We start from the raw sequence: 13447 nt of genomic DNA on the forward strand, positions 1-13447 counted from the left end.
GCCGACCTCCGATAGGAGGGCTCCGGAAGAAGAAGAAGATTAATCAAAACTGTCTAAGTATGAATCATCAGATCAATGTAAATATTAAATAATAGTTTGATCACTTTCTTTATACCCTGAATATAAAAAATAATAGATCTGTCACCTAATAAATAGATCAATTCCATAATTCGTTGCTTCTACCTATTCTACTTATAGGTAGGTCTGGTTAGGTACGACGACGAGCGAAGCGAGGAGGAGTGTAGGTAAAACTGCGACCCTCAGCGCACGAGCCGAGCGAGCGAAGCGATCGTGCCGCAGCAACGGGCAACAAAGTGCCAGAACCGATTTGTTTTTTGCTAATACTTGTATGATGATACGAATATTTGTAGTAGGTATGTATGTATGTATGTAAACTCTTTATTGTACAAAATAAGTACATTTATAAACAAACACAGATGACAAACAAGAAAATATATGTACAAAGGCGAACTTATCCCTTTAAGGGATCTCTACCAGTCAACCTTTGAGTGGATGAGAGGAGCATTCAGTCAGGACAGACAAAAGTGAGTTTAAAAAATTAAAATACATAGTGAAAGCTAAAAATGCTATTCAATGGAAAAAATCAATTGTGTAAACAAAGCATTTTTTCACGATTACTCCGTAGTTACTTACATTTAAACGCCAATCCCGATCATATTCACATCTCAATGAGCTCACCACTGTTTTTAACAATCATTTTATCATTAAATAATCGTGTAATATGTTTATTTTATAGAATTAATTGGAAGACGAAAATCCGTTATATTTGTCAAATTGACATGATAATTTTTCCTCACCGAAGTTGGTCTATGGTCGGTCTAGTCTCTGGAAATTTAGTGCTGTACCAACAAAATTAATTATTTGACTGAACCAACCTTACCTACCGATAATTATGGCTGGCTCTGCAAATTAATTTATTCGTAGATATTAATTATTTGTGTTAAGTTACACTATTTAATGAAGGTTTATAAAGGTTTCTAATCCTATCCTACTATCCTACTAATCCTACTAATATTATAAATGTGAAAGTTTGTGAGTGAGTGAGTGAATATGTTTGTTACTTCTTCACGCTGAAACGGCTGGACGGATTTGGATGAAATTTGGCGAAAAGTTAGATAACCTGGATTACAACATAGGATACTTTTTATCCGATATTCCCATGGGATAGGGATAAAATCTTGAAATAACAACCGCTCAGCTTTGTCATGAAAATTGTATGTAGATAGTTTGACATCTGGAATAAAATATAGCCTACTTTTTATTTCGATTATTCCACGAGATAGGATAAAATTTCGAACTAATAACCGCTGGGCTTAGAGTCATGAAATTTTACCATGATTGTTTTAATGTAATGTCAATGAAAACAACGATTTAATTTTCGGGAATTCCCACGGCAATTTTTAAAAATCCCGGTATTTCAGCTGCTGACCTAATGATTTACGTGTGCGAAGCCGTGGGTAAACACTAGTTGGACGATAAAAGAGATTTATAGTAGAAATTATGTAGATTCTATTTACTAGTATCATATTTACTGTGGAGTCCATTGTTGGACCAAAAATCATTTTGAATCACTTCCCTGTGTCTACTCTCATTTCCCTGTCTTATGTAAATTTAAAAATGCCTCTTCTAAATTATATCGAAAAATACAAACGAGACATGGATGCACAGAAAAACCAGAAAAAGAGACCAGCGCTGGGAATCGAACCTAGGTCCTCAGCAATCCGTACTGCGTACTATAACCCCTACAACACCGTTGGACAGGAGTCAAGATACAATTTCTCCTATGCACACATATCTCAGCTTGCCTTTTCTACTACGCTACTTAAGCAGCAAAAATTCTAAATTAATCCATATTTAACTGACCCTTTCAATTCTAAAATACTCCATCATAACCTTGGGGAAAATATACGTCAAAAAATATAAGTGGATATACATTTTCACCATTTTAAAAATTCTACCCTTAAAGGGGTATAAAGGGGAGTGTAAGTTTGTATGGAAAAACGTTAGGTATATATATTGAAGATATACCTAATTCTAAAACTTCGTGAAAATGCTATTAAACATTTTAAGTTAAAAGGGACATGGAAACATTGTGAATGACTCTTGAACAGGACTAAGAGAATACGTGATTCGCCATTTTTAAAAATTAAACTTAGGGAAAACATTAAATAATGAAATATGAGTAAATTCAAAATAATTATTTACTGCTGATTGAAGTATCTTAAAGAGCTTTCACATCACTAGAGCCAACGTCAGTCAGTCAGTCAGCCAGTCGTCAGTCAAGTGTCAATGTCAGTCACCACATTTGTTTACACAATTGATTTTTTCCATTGAATAGTACCATACATTAAATTGCTTTAAATAATATAATGCACAAATCTATAAAAGAATCCTAACATAAAAATACACCTACTATATACAAATATACAAACAAAATAAGAATAATACGTACCAATACAATAAGCAAAAATAATAATAGTTAATGTTTTCAACATTTACGGAGAAGGTGTGAGACATTTTCTTCAAACCCTCCCTGAACGATCCTACGGTGCGAGATTGCCTGATGGAGGTCGGTAACCGATTCCACAACCTTGTAGATTGCACTGTAAAGGATTTAGAGTAGGTCTTGGAAGAGGTAGAAGGACAGGCCAAAAGGAGGTTGGTACTCGACCTTAAACGATGCTGGCTACCAGAAGCCAAGAAAAGAGTGTTGAAGAGTAGGTAGTGTAATGACAGAACGTGCAGAACTTTATAGGCAACCACATCAGCTGTGTAGGTATTTAAGTATATAAAATATTATGTATGTCTATCCGTTGTTTATCACCCGTAGAACAAGCTTTGCTTACTTTGGGGCTGGGTCAATTGGTGTAATTTGTGTGTGTATACTCAGCGGCACAAAATTTGGCCCACTCTCCATACAAAATTACCTATTATTGCATACATTTGAGGGCCAGATTTTTTGCCGCTCTGTATATTAGTATTATTATTTCATTCTTTGTATATCATACCTATAGTCACCGTATTTCCAAGTAATTTTTAAATAATATTTAGGTAACCGTTTTAATATTATTTGGTGATTAAATTTAGGTGACAGATCTACTATTTTAGGGACAAATATTATTTATTAGGTCACCGAAAATGCATTTATCAGGTCATCAAAAAATCATACCCATTAAAAATGTCATCCAAATTTTCTGCCACAGGGCATTGACCCCAAGACTTTGGCCGCATTACCTCTCCGTTATTCCTAATCTTTGCGAGAGTTAAGTGCCAGTCTTGGGGTCTCCGAGACAAAAACCAGACGTGATAATAAATCTTTAATCGTTCGAAACAAATGATTTTTGTTATTTGTTTATTTATTAAGTACTGAAGTCATTACCTTTCTATCTCGGTTCAAGTACCAAGGAGGCAGACATGTCATACATCTTATAGATATCCTTACGTACTTCTACACCGCTAGGGTCCGTAATAGGCCAATTGTGCCGTAGACCAGTAAATCATACTTAAACATCCGGATTTGTCTATCAGCTTGTACTAGGGCAGTAGAAATCAAGGATCCCAGTTTAGTAAGATAGTAGCGTAAAGTCTGCAAGTTGTGTAGACCTTACATGTGCGAATTTTGTATGTTTGTCATAATGTTAGAAGAAAGTACTGTTAAATAAAAGACGGGACCGTCCAAGATGAATACATTTATTGCACCAAAAATACTACTTAATAGGTTAATTACGTCATACATTATTTATTAGAACATCATAAAAACTGAAGAGGTTAGTTTACCAGTTTAACTAGCACCACAAGGAGCTAAAAATAAAAGAAAATTAAAGTAAAAGTCAAAGTATATTTATTTGTCAACATATGTGGTTGGTTACAATATAGGTACACAAGGTGTTACAACGTAATTGGTATCACTATGTTTCGCCTATGGTTTCGCCCACAGGCATACAAATAATTTGCAAATTGTTAGTTTGTAATGAATGTTAATTTTCTGTGTTACGTTAGAATATCTTTAAGAAACCTCACCTTACCGAATTTCATCCAAATCCATAAAGCAGTTTCAACGTGAAGAACAAACATACTCACTCACTCACTCACAAACTCGCATTATAATATTCGTAGGATTCTGTGAGCGTGACATGAGGATGCGCAAGAGACGACGCGAACACCGAAATGAGCCCGCCCATAAATCACCAATTTTGTGCGTCGCGAAGGTGAAGTAATGCGCGGAAGCATAATAAAGGGTTATCTCGCGAGATCTATTCGATCGGGAGATTTCTTAGCTTCATTCGACTTTACAATTATAATTTACTAGCCCCTACCTGCGTTTCGATTCGTTTATCGCTGTCCCGCTTGAACTATGCGATTTTCCGGGGTATTGTATGTCCTTTTCAGGGACTCAAACTATCTGTATATCGATGGTCATCTAAATCGGTTCAATGTTTAGATGTGATGAGTAAACAAGTCTTACAAACTTCGCATTTATAAACTAGCGTTAACACGCGGCTTCGCCCGCATTAGAATTAACTTAATACCGCATTAACTGAACTATTGTAGGTATATTACGTCCAATTTTTGAAATATACAACGACAACGGTTTACTTACACGATTATGGTTACCATGGCATGGCAACTCAATAAATAAATATCTTACCCCCTTATTCATAAAACTTAACAAGCCTATGTTAACTAACAAATGCTTTGTCCCTTTCTAACAAATACAAATGTCGAAGTGACAGATAAGGACAAACGAATTTTAGCGGCATTTTAACTAAAAAAGGTTTGATTGTCGTTTATGAATAAGGGGGTTAGAGTTTGGCCTGAAAATGTTACGGTAACAATTTGAAAGGACAACGTCACGGACGGTTCGCTTGCACAACGCCATCTACTGATTGCAAACGAAGTTAACACGTCATCTTTAGAGCCGAGGCACTTGTACTTGTACTATTATCTATTCTGTGGCCGGGGTACGGTACGTCACCGTTTTTGGACAACGCCCTCTATTCTTGTTTAAAATAATATCCCACGGGAACGCATTACCTGGAGATCAAGTATCACATGTCTCAATGCAGATCTTTGTTTATCTGTACGCCAAGTTTCACGTAAATCCGTTCAGCCGTTATTGCGTGATTCAGTAACAAACATCTAAATATCCAAACATCCAAAGAACCAAACCTCCAAACATCTTCACCAACTTTCACATTTATAATATTACTAGGACTAGGATACTAGGAGTCCTAGGAATAGCAAGTAGGATTAGTTAGGATCTAGTCTTTCTCGCATCATCAAAACTGTGTATTTCCCTTTGATAGTGTAGTGACTTAACTAACGCTTAGATTTTGCAGAATGGCAAGTATTTCGAATGGAGAACAATTTTTTAAAATTTTCATCCTCTTTCCTGGTGGCTGATTGGCGCAAGTCCTTTACCGCTCACATTGGCTCAAAAAAGGCGGCAGTCAGCGACACTTTTAAAGTTTGCTTTAAAAAAACTCTCGGCGGACACCAAACACCATATCTGCGTGATTGTGCTCGGTTTTGTAAAATAAATATTCATCATGTTTATAGACATTGTAAATAATTTTGTACGTAAATAATAGCAGACTTTGTATACCTTAAAACTAGCTATAGAAGTGGTGGTGCGGACTATTGCTGCTTTACGGATATTAGCGAGTGTCATAACATCGAAGTCGGCTTCATTGAGGTAGGTGAGGTAGGTGTTGTTCATGAAATTGTCCTCTTAGACATAATGCTGCACAGAAGAACAATAAACCTCGGCCTTGGTAACAGTCACTATTCGAAGGTTTAATTTCTTGTGGAACATTAACGAAGATGACGATATAATTTTTGCGAAAAGGTGAGTTGTTTATGATTATAAAACAAACATGATTGTCCACATGATGCACACTCGCAGATAACCTAACCTATATACTCATTGAAGATAAACGACTGTTTGTTTGTTATTCATATTTTGTTATTACTATGTTGCAATTTAAGCGAAACATTAAATCATTAAAACAGTTCAAAGTAAATTTTGCAAATTACTTTAAGAGCAGATAGTAGGTGTATGCCCTAAGAAACATAAATTGTCTTTTTGTTGATAAATTTAGGTTAGCTTGAAAAGATCCCTTTTAGGGATAAGTTCGCCTTTGTACTCTTTTGTTTTGTTGTTTTCTTTTTATATTATTTTTGTGTTTTATGTATATACAATAAAGTGTTTACATGCATACATACATAAGTATTTGTAAGATTTTTTTAATAAAACCTTTTACGCTGACTAAAGAAAATATTTAGTCTATTTAGTATTTTTTTTACTAGCCTACAAATGTTAAAATGTTTCACTGCTGGGCAAAGGCCTCCTTTTCTTTCCACCACTCGTCTCTATCGAGAGCATGCTCCTACCACTCTATTTGATATGCGTCTCTCATCTCGCCATCTTCTCTTCGGTCTGCCTCTGTTACGATTGCCATCCAGTTAAAAATATTATCAAAAATATTGTACTCGTTTTTTTCTTTTGCTAATGAAACAAAAAATGACAAAGACTAAGTACGACAAAGTTCGAGAGTGGGGGCTCGTGACGTCACTACAATTATGGCCAATTTTTTTTCTTTAATTTACAAAGAAATACGTGACCGATATTTTCTTTAAATCTGTTCGACAGATTAATTACATATTTTTCGGAATTTAGCAAAAACATGACGGTTTGAGAAATTGCTAGAGAAAATTACGATTTGTATGGTAGTAGATTTGTATGTTTGTAGGTGCTACATCTAAGTACCTACTACAAAGTGCAAAATGCGAACTTCGTACCTTGCCGTCCCGCTGACACTAATATTATTAATTAATACGAGTGACAGGGACGGTACGATACGAAAATCGATTTTCGAGTTTCGTAGTAACCTGCGCGTACGCATATCTTGTCAGATAAACTAGCCTAGGCAGTTACACACTCGCGACTCGAACGGTCGGGCGTCTGTTCTGTTTAATCAGCTATTTGTTCAGAAGCTACGGACAATTTAAAGAGTCAACCGCACATACAGTCGGCTTTAGACGTAACGGTCGTATTCAAAATTATAATTTTAAATTGAGTGAAATTTGTGAAAATTAAAAACGATATAGCAATGGACAGTGACTTGGAGTATCAAATATACTAGTGTTTGTGGTATTTATTTTAGGTATATATATATATATATACATCACACATATACATCATATATATTTTATTTACATCAGAGCTTGAATAAAAACTTACTTTATTTAAAATTAGGTGTTTCCCGCGACTTCGTCTGCGAAAAATTCGTTTATTGCTATACCACGTAAACTCTTATGCCTCTAAAGTTTAGACTTTTAATTTTGATTTATTTTATTTTGTAACTATACTAAACTAGCGGACCCGGCAGAAGTCGTCCTGCCCGAAAAACACTACATTAAAATTATGATAACATACCAACAACAGCGCCATCTAGCAGGTCCAATTGCGTTTCCAAAACATCAACCAACGTTGTTTTGCCATATCAATTATTTTAAGTGCATATTTTTCTGGGTAAATATAAAATAACTAAGTTATTGTAAGTGTGTTGGGATGTGAACTGACAGTTACTTTACGAAACTCATGAACATTTTGTATGGGAAAATGTTTTTTTCCTTTATTTAATTTTGTCGTAAATTTTCTAATGTTTTTTAATACTTATTATCCTATTCCTGACGATGGCAAATCCAAAAACACAAAAATCATAAAAATTGGTCCAGCCGTTCTTGAGTTATAAATGTTGTAACTACCACGACTTTGTTTTATATTACTTATAAAGATTTCATTTAAATCGGTTCGGTGGTTTAATAACGTTAAGAGTAGTATATATAACCTTGTATGTATACCGGGTGGGCTCTGTAACAGGAGCAAAAAATTAAATCACAGGTTCTGCTACTCAAATGGAACTACTTTAGTTCTGCAACTTTCAAAAATTAAGTAATTTTGTTATTATGTTTATTCCAAACAAATTAAATGGTATTTTCAATGTAGGTACGGCATCCAATTAAACTAAACTATATTAAAAATCATAATACTTACAAGTTATTTTCCAAAGTTGGGGAACTAAATTAGCTCAAGATGAAGATGTGGTTTAATTTTTGCTCCTGTTGCAGAGCCCACCTTGTATAACCTTAGTTTAGTATGAATGTAAAGTCTCTAACATTATCTTTTAGACATATTTTTAAAACGAAGTTTTCAATTTAAGTACCTATCAATGGTTTATAATAATAATACGCAATAATACATTTTATTTCGGGTAATTTCCATTATTATCCTATATTGTCAGTGCCCAGATTAAAGAAGATAACGAATAAAGAGACTTACATAATTTAATCATTAACCCTTTTCCAGGCATAGTAGGTATATAGCGACTACATAAATGTGCACAAATATTCGACCTTACTAAATTCACAATACGGTACAAAACTACTGGAAGTTGTTAAAAATATTATGCGTTTTTAAATTAATCCCTCAAAGGTAAACAACATAAGGCACTTGTCCCACCGCCGACGATGAGCGAGAAGCGAGCAGAGCGAGTAACTAGAAACGAGTGGGCGAGCAGCGAGAAGCGAGTGTAGTTTTGTCGCTCGGCTGCAAGCGAGTGTTCGCGTGCGACGGGCGATTACTCGCTCCACTCGACTCGCTCGTGCGGGGCGGTCGCCAAGCTGACATCGCTGAGTTTTATAGCTCTTGTCGCTGCGACATAAGATGTAAGAGCGAGTGCTCGCCGACAGTGTGAACAGCCAGCGATCAACTATTAATATATGTGTCTCTTTTACTCACACAGGATCTTATATCTTTTGTTCGTTTCTTGAGCGAGAAAATAGTCGATAGCCAATCGTTTCCTCGCCGGCGGTGAGACAAGTGCCTAAAACTGTGATTAACTTTGTGCTACCGTATCTAAATTCGCGGGGCCAGGAAAAGGGTTAATCATGAATTGGATAGATTAAATGTCTACACCGGCGAGCACCGGTGGCATATATATATATTTCTAAACAGAGACTAGTTCTTAACTTATAGTGTCTAGTGATACGATCCTAGTGCTTATGGATCGTATAGGTCGTCGAACTCTACCAGAGTACATCTAATCTAACCAAACAATCACAATCCACGCAATCTAATTACCAAACATCCCATGCGCTCACCGCGTAAGCTAAATTATCTGTGCCCTTAGCGTAAGTTTTCGGTTACAAAATACGTCTCGATCGCGTTCGCGTTAAAATCTCAATTTGTATGGAAACACGAACATCGTAAACGTTCCGCTAGAGGCGCTTGTCTTGTTTCCATATAAATTGAGATTTTAACGCGAACGCGATCGTGACGTATTTTGTAACCGAAAACTTTTACACTAAGGGTACTGATGCAAATGGACGTGCGTCAAACGCATTGCGCTAAACGCAGCGTTTATCACTTAACTTGAAAAAACCGAGCGCTTTAATGTGCTAAAAACTTGGCTAAATTTTTTTCATCTGGTAATCTTATTACACAACATTGGCTTACGTGGTGAGCGCAGCGGCAAGCGCATAGATTATCTGATACAAAATCGATGTGCGTCAAACGCATTGTGTTTAACGCAGCGTTTATCGCATAAATCAACCGAGCGTTTTATCATTTATTGTCTAACACTTTGGAACCACAATAATTTTCACCACTTCTTTCTGTCACACGGTATAAGACATATATATAAAGAGAGAGACAGACGTGCACGATTTTTCTTGCAAGTCTAAACTCGACTCAAGACAATAATATGGCCTCAGGCAACCGGTTGGAGGCTGCAACGGCCTGGAAAGTTTTAAAGGTCTAGTGCAAAAAGTGTCACTATTATGTATTACCTATAAAACCACTATGAAGAGTAAATAATTCAATAAATATCAAGGGACAATTGAAACCCTTGATTTAGTCCCAAACTAACCAAAGTTTGTACTACGGGTACTAGGCAACGAATAAACATATATAGACATATAGACAAATGTATACTTAAATAGAAAGAAAGAAAGGTTTATTTTGGCTCCATAAGTTCCACCTAAAACTAAGACTAAAACTAGCACTAAAACTATGTCACTTGTTGACACTACAGGAATACCAAAAAGGGTCTCCACTCAGCATGGTGTTGCCGCACATTATGCGTGTATTATTAATAAATATTTAAACGTCCAAGAACCCAGAACAAACATTCGTATTATTCATACAAATATCTGCCTCGACCGGGGACCGAACCCAGGAAGGACCTCAAGCTTCATAGTCTTTTTCTCTAACCATTAGGCTGTCCGGTCGTAAGATAGTTAAAATGGGAACTGATACATGCTCGGGATCTGCAGTGAGGGAAAGAGAAAAAAGTGTTTGAGAACATTTCTTTTTAATATGGTGCCATGACGTCCTGGACTAAGGAGTTGGATGAAGCAGCCGTACTGGCCACTAGGACGGGCTACTGGCATGTAGTGCTGTTCTACTTGCTTTGCGGATTGGCTTCTCTGCCGACCTCGTTTTTGATTTTCTCCCAGGTAAGCTTTTTAAATGATAACATTATTTCCATTAAACCCAAAAAATATTACCATTCCTCCATTAGTCCTTTCCATTGTCTCAATCTCCATACCAAATTTAAACATGAAGAAATAACCGACAAACTTTTAGACAGTTACGAGTACTTTTGCATTTATAAAAACAGCAGAGTACTGCCTTTTCGCAACGTAACGTTTGGCAACCTGTTTCATTTCGCAACTTTTCATTTCGCAAACTCTAAAACTGTAAATATTTCAGGATTTATTTCAGGGCCGTCGTGTAGAACCCTTTAGGTTAGGTTAGTTTTATAAAAATCCTGAAATAGCTATTTACAGTTTCAGAAATATTAAACAGTAGGGAAATGAAAACTTGCGAAATGAAACAGGTTGCCAAACGTTATTCGCCGAAACATTAGTAAACCAAAATAGGTTTAGTTTCCAAATTATTAATTTATTTATTAACATTATTTCCATTAAACCCAAAAAATATTACCATTCCTCCATTAGTCCTTTCCATTGTCTCAATCTCCATACCAAATTTAAACATGAAGAAATAACCGACAAACTTTTAGACAGTTACGAGTACTTTTGCATTTATAAAAACAGCCGAGTACTGCCTTTTCGCAACGTAACGTTTGGCAACCTGTTTCATTTCGCAACTTTTCATTTCGCAAACTCTAAAACTGTAAATATTTCAGGATTTATTTCAGGGCCGTCGTGTAGAACCCTTTAGGTTAGGTTAGGTTAGTTTTATAAAAATCCTGAAATATTTACAGTATCAGAAATATTAAACAGTTGCCAAACGTTATTCGCCGAAACATTAGTAAACCAAAAAAGCTTTAGTTTCCAAATTATTCATTTATTACTTTCCACGGGAATTGTGCAACTTTTTCGGGATAACAACTATACTATGTCCTGCCTAAGGTCAATCTCCATACCAAATTTCATTTAAATTAGTCCACATGCTTTATAATGAGAAGGTAACACACAGATATACTTTTACACGGTTACTTACCCACTTAAGTAGAGTTTCGACTTGCAAGAAGAACAGTGCAAGTTGCATGACATTCATCCCAGCCTATATACGTCCCACTGCTGGGCACAGGCCTCCTCTCAGAACAAAAGGGCTTGGGCTATAGTTCCCACGCGGGCCCAGTGCGGATTGGGAACTTCACACCCACCATTGAATTGCTTCGCAGGATAGTGCAGGTTTCCTCACGATGTTTTCCTTCACCGCAAAGCTCGTGGTAAATTTCAAATGTAATTCCGCACATGACTTTGGAAAAACTCAGAGGTGCGAGCCGGGGTTTGAACCCACGGCTTGAGAGGCGATAGGTCAAACCACTAGGCCACCACGGCTTACATTTCGGCATTACATTGCGAGGCCGTAAAGCCAACTTGTTTGTAGTGGTTATTCGAACGCGGCAATGTAATGCAACTTGCATGATTTTTCTTGCAAGTCTCAATTCGGCTTTATTATTATTAGTACCTACTTACTTAGATACTATCAAAGCGTAGTGACTCGCAGTGGGTCGCTTTGCATTACGATCTTGGGGTAGCTCTTGTCAGCCTTTGACCCTGAGACCCAAAAGGTCTCTGGATCTCGGCTCTCCAGCGGTGCCTGGGACGACCAACCAATCTACGTCACCCAAAGTCGTCCCAAGTACTCTTCACGGCTCGATCTCTCCCAACCTTTCCACGAGTCCAAGCAACTAGACGCTTTGGTCTCACTAATAATATTGGGCTCGAACACACTTATAATACTAGAAAGGATTCTACATATAAGGAGGTTAAAATCTACATATCAATAGCAGAAGCTATTAACAGACGGACATAAACGTGACTCTGTAAATGAATGTAAACAAGATGGTATGGACATGCCATTAACTTCTCGAGATGAATTAAAGGCATTACTTGAAGTTTTCATAGCATTCAATGTATTGAGTACAGTCAGAACGTCAAGAAATTATACTGTGTGACTGATAAGTGATGTACAAAAATAATATAGTTCTAACGCAGTACCTACTTCTAGGCAAATTAAGTGCATTAGCTCTTGGAGCAAACAGTTTAACTTTATTTAATAAGGGTAGTTAATTTTTGTTATTAAAAATTATCATGGCAGGTCACCTTATTTTACACTAGCTTTTGCCCGCGGCTTCGCTCGCGTTAAATTTGGGGTAACAAATATTTACTTTCTACGGTCCTCTTTTCGGGCTTTGATTGAATTTTTGAAGGATTATAATGGAAATACAGATACAGACAAACGTTGTTTTACACAGATGGTGCAAATTTTCGAATTCAAAAATCAAGCTTAATAATCTTAATTCATACCAATTTTGAACACCCGTTTCATATGTTTGTATGACAAATTCAGTGAATCAAAGATTTGACATTGTTAATATAATTTCATTAATATTAAAGAGTCCCGGAGACCGGACATATGAATATTAACTCTGTTTTTTTGACATGACAGCTTACTTAAGAGTTATTTTGTAACACGCTGTATATTTTTCTAGAAAACTAGTTTATTCTACCAGGATATTAGAATCCTATACAATATTCATCATACAGGTGTTCACAAATGCGACCCCTGAGCATTGGTGCGCGCCGCCGCCGGAACTGCAAGTGCTTTCTTTGCCGGACCAGCTGCTCCGGTCACTCACGGTACCAGGAGAACATGGGTCATATGAGAGCTGCCGCGCGTACACTCTAGACCCAAGGGCGTTGTACGCTGTACTAAATGACTACGTAGACGAAAGGTGAGTCCTTAGACTTCAGTCACAGATAAAATATTAAATTAGTTACCTACTTAACGGGTTTGACACCCTTGTGATGTATCATATCATTAAGATAATTTTTAAATTAATTTATTTATGTACAAAAAGTAATGATATCCCATCAGAACATA

The 13447-nt window shown here is 36.5% G+C and overlaps 1 protein-coding gene across 1 annotated transcript in view; it reads left to right on the forward strand.

Annotated features, from left to right (window-relative positions):
* The first annotated feature begins 6969 nt into the window (after positions 1–6969).
* Positions 6970–13447, forward strand: part of LOC141441837 (organic cation transporter 1-like) — a 38863-nt gene continuing 32385 nt past the window's right edge. Inside the window, 3 exon segments of the mRNA XM_074106720.1 lie at positions 6970–7167; positions 10304–10542; positions 13111–13298. Of these exon segments, the coding sequence (XP_073962821.1) occupies positions 10411–10542; positions 13111–13298 (320 nt within the window). The 5' untranslated portion in view covers positions 6970–7167; positions 10304–10410.

This window comes from Choristoneura fumiferana, chromosome 24, assembly GCF_025370935.1.
Source record: "Choristoneura fumiferana chromosome 24, NRCan_CFum_1, whole genome shotgun sequence".
Classification (NCBI taxonomy): Eukaryota; Metazoa; Arthropoda; class Insecta; order Lepidoptera; family Tortricidae; genus Choristoneura; species Choristoneura fumiferana.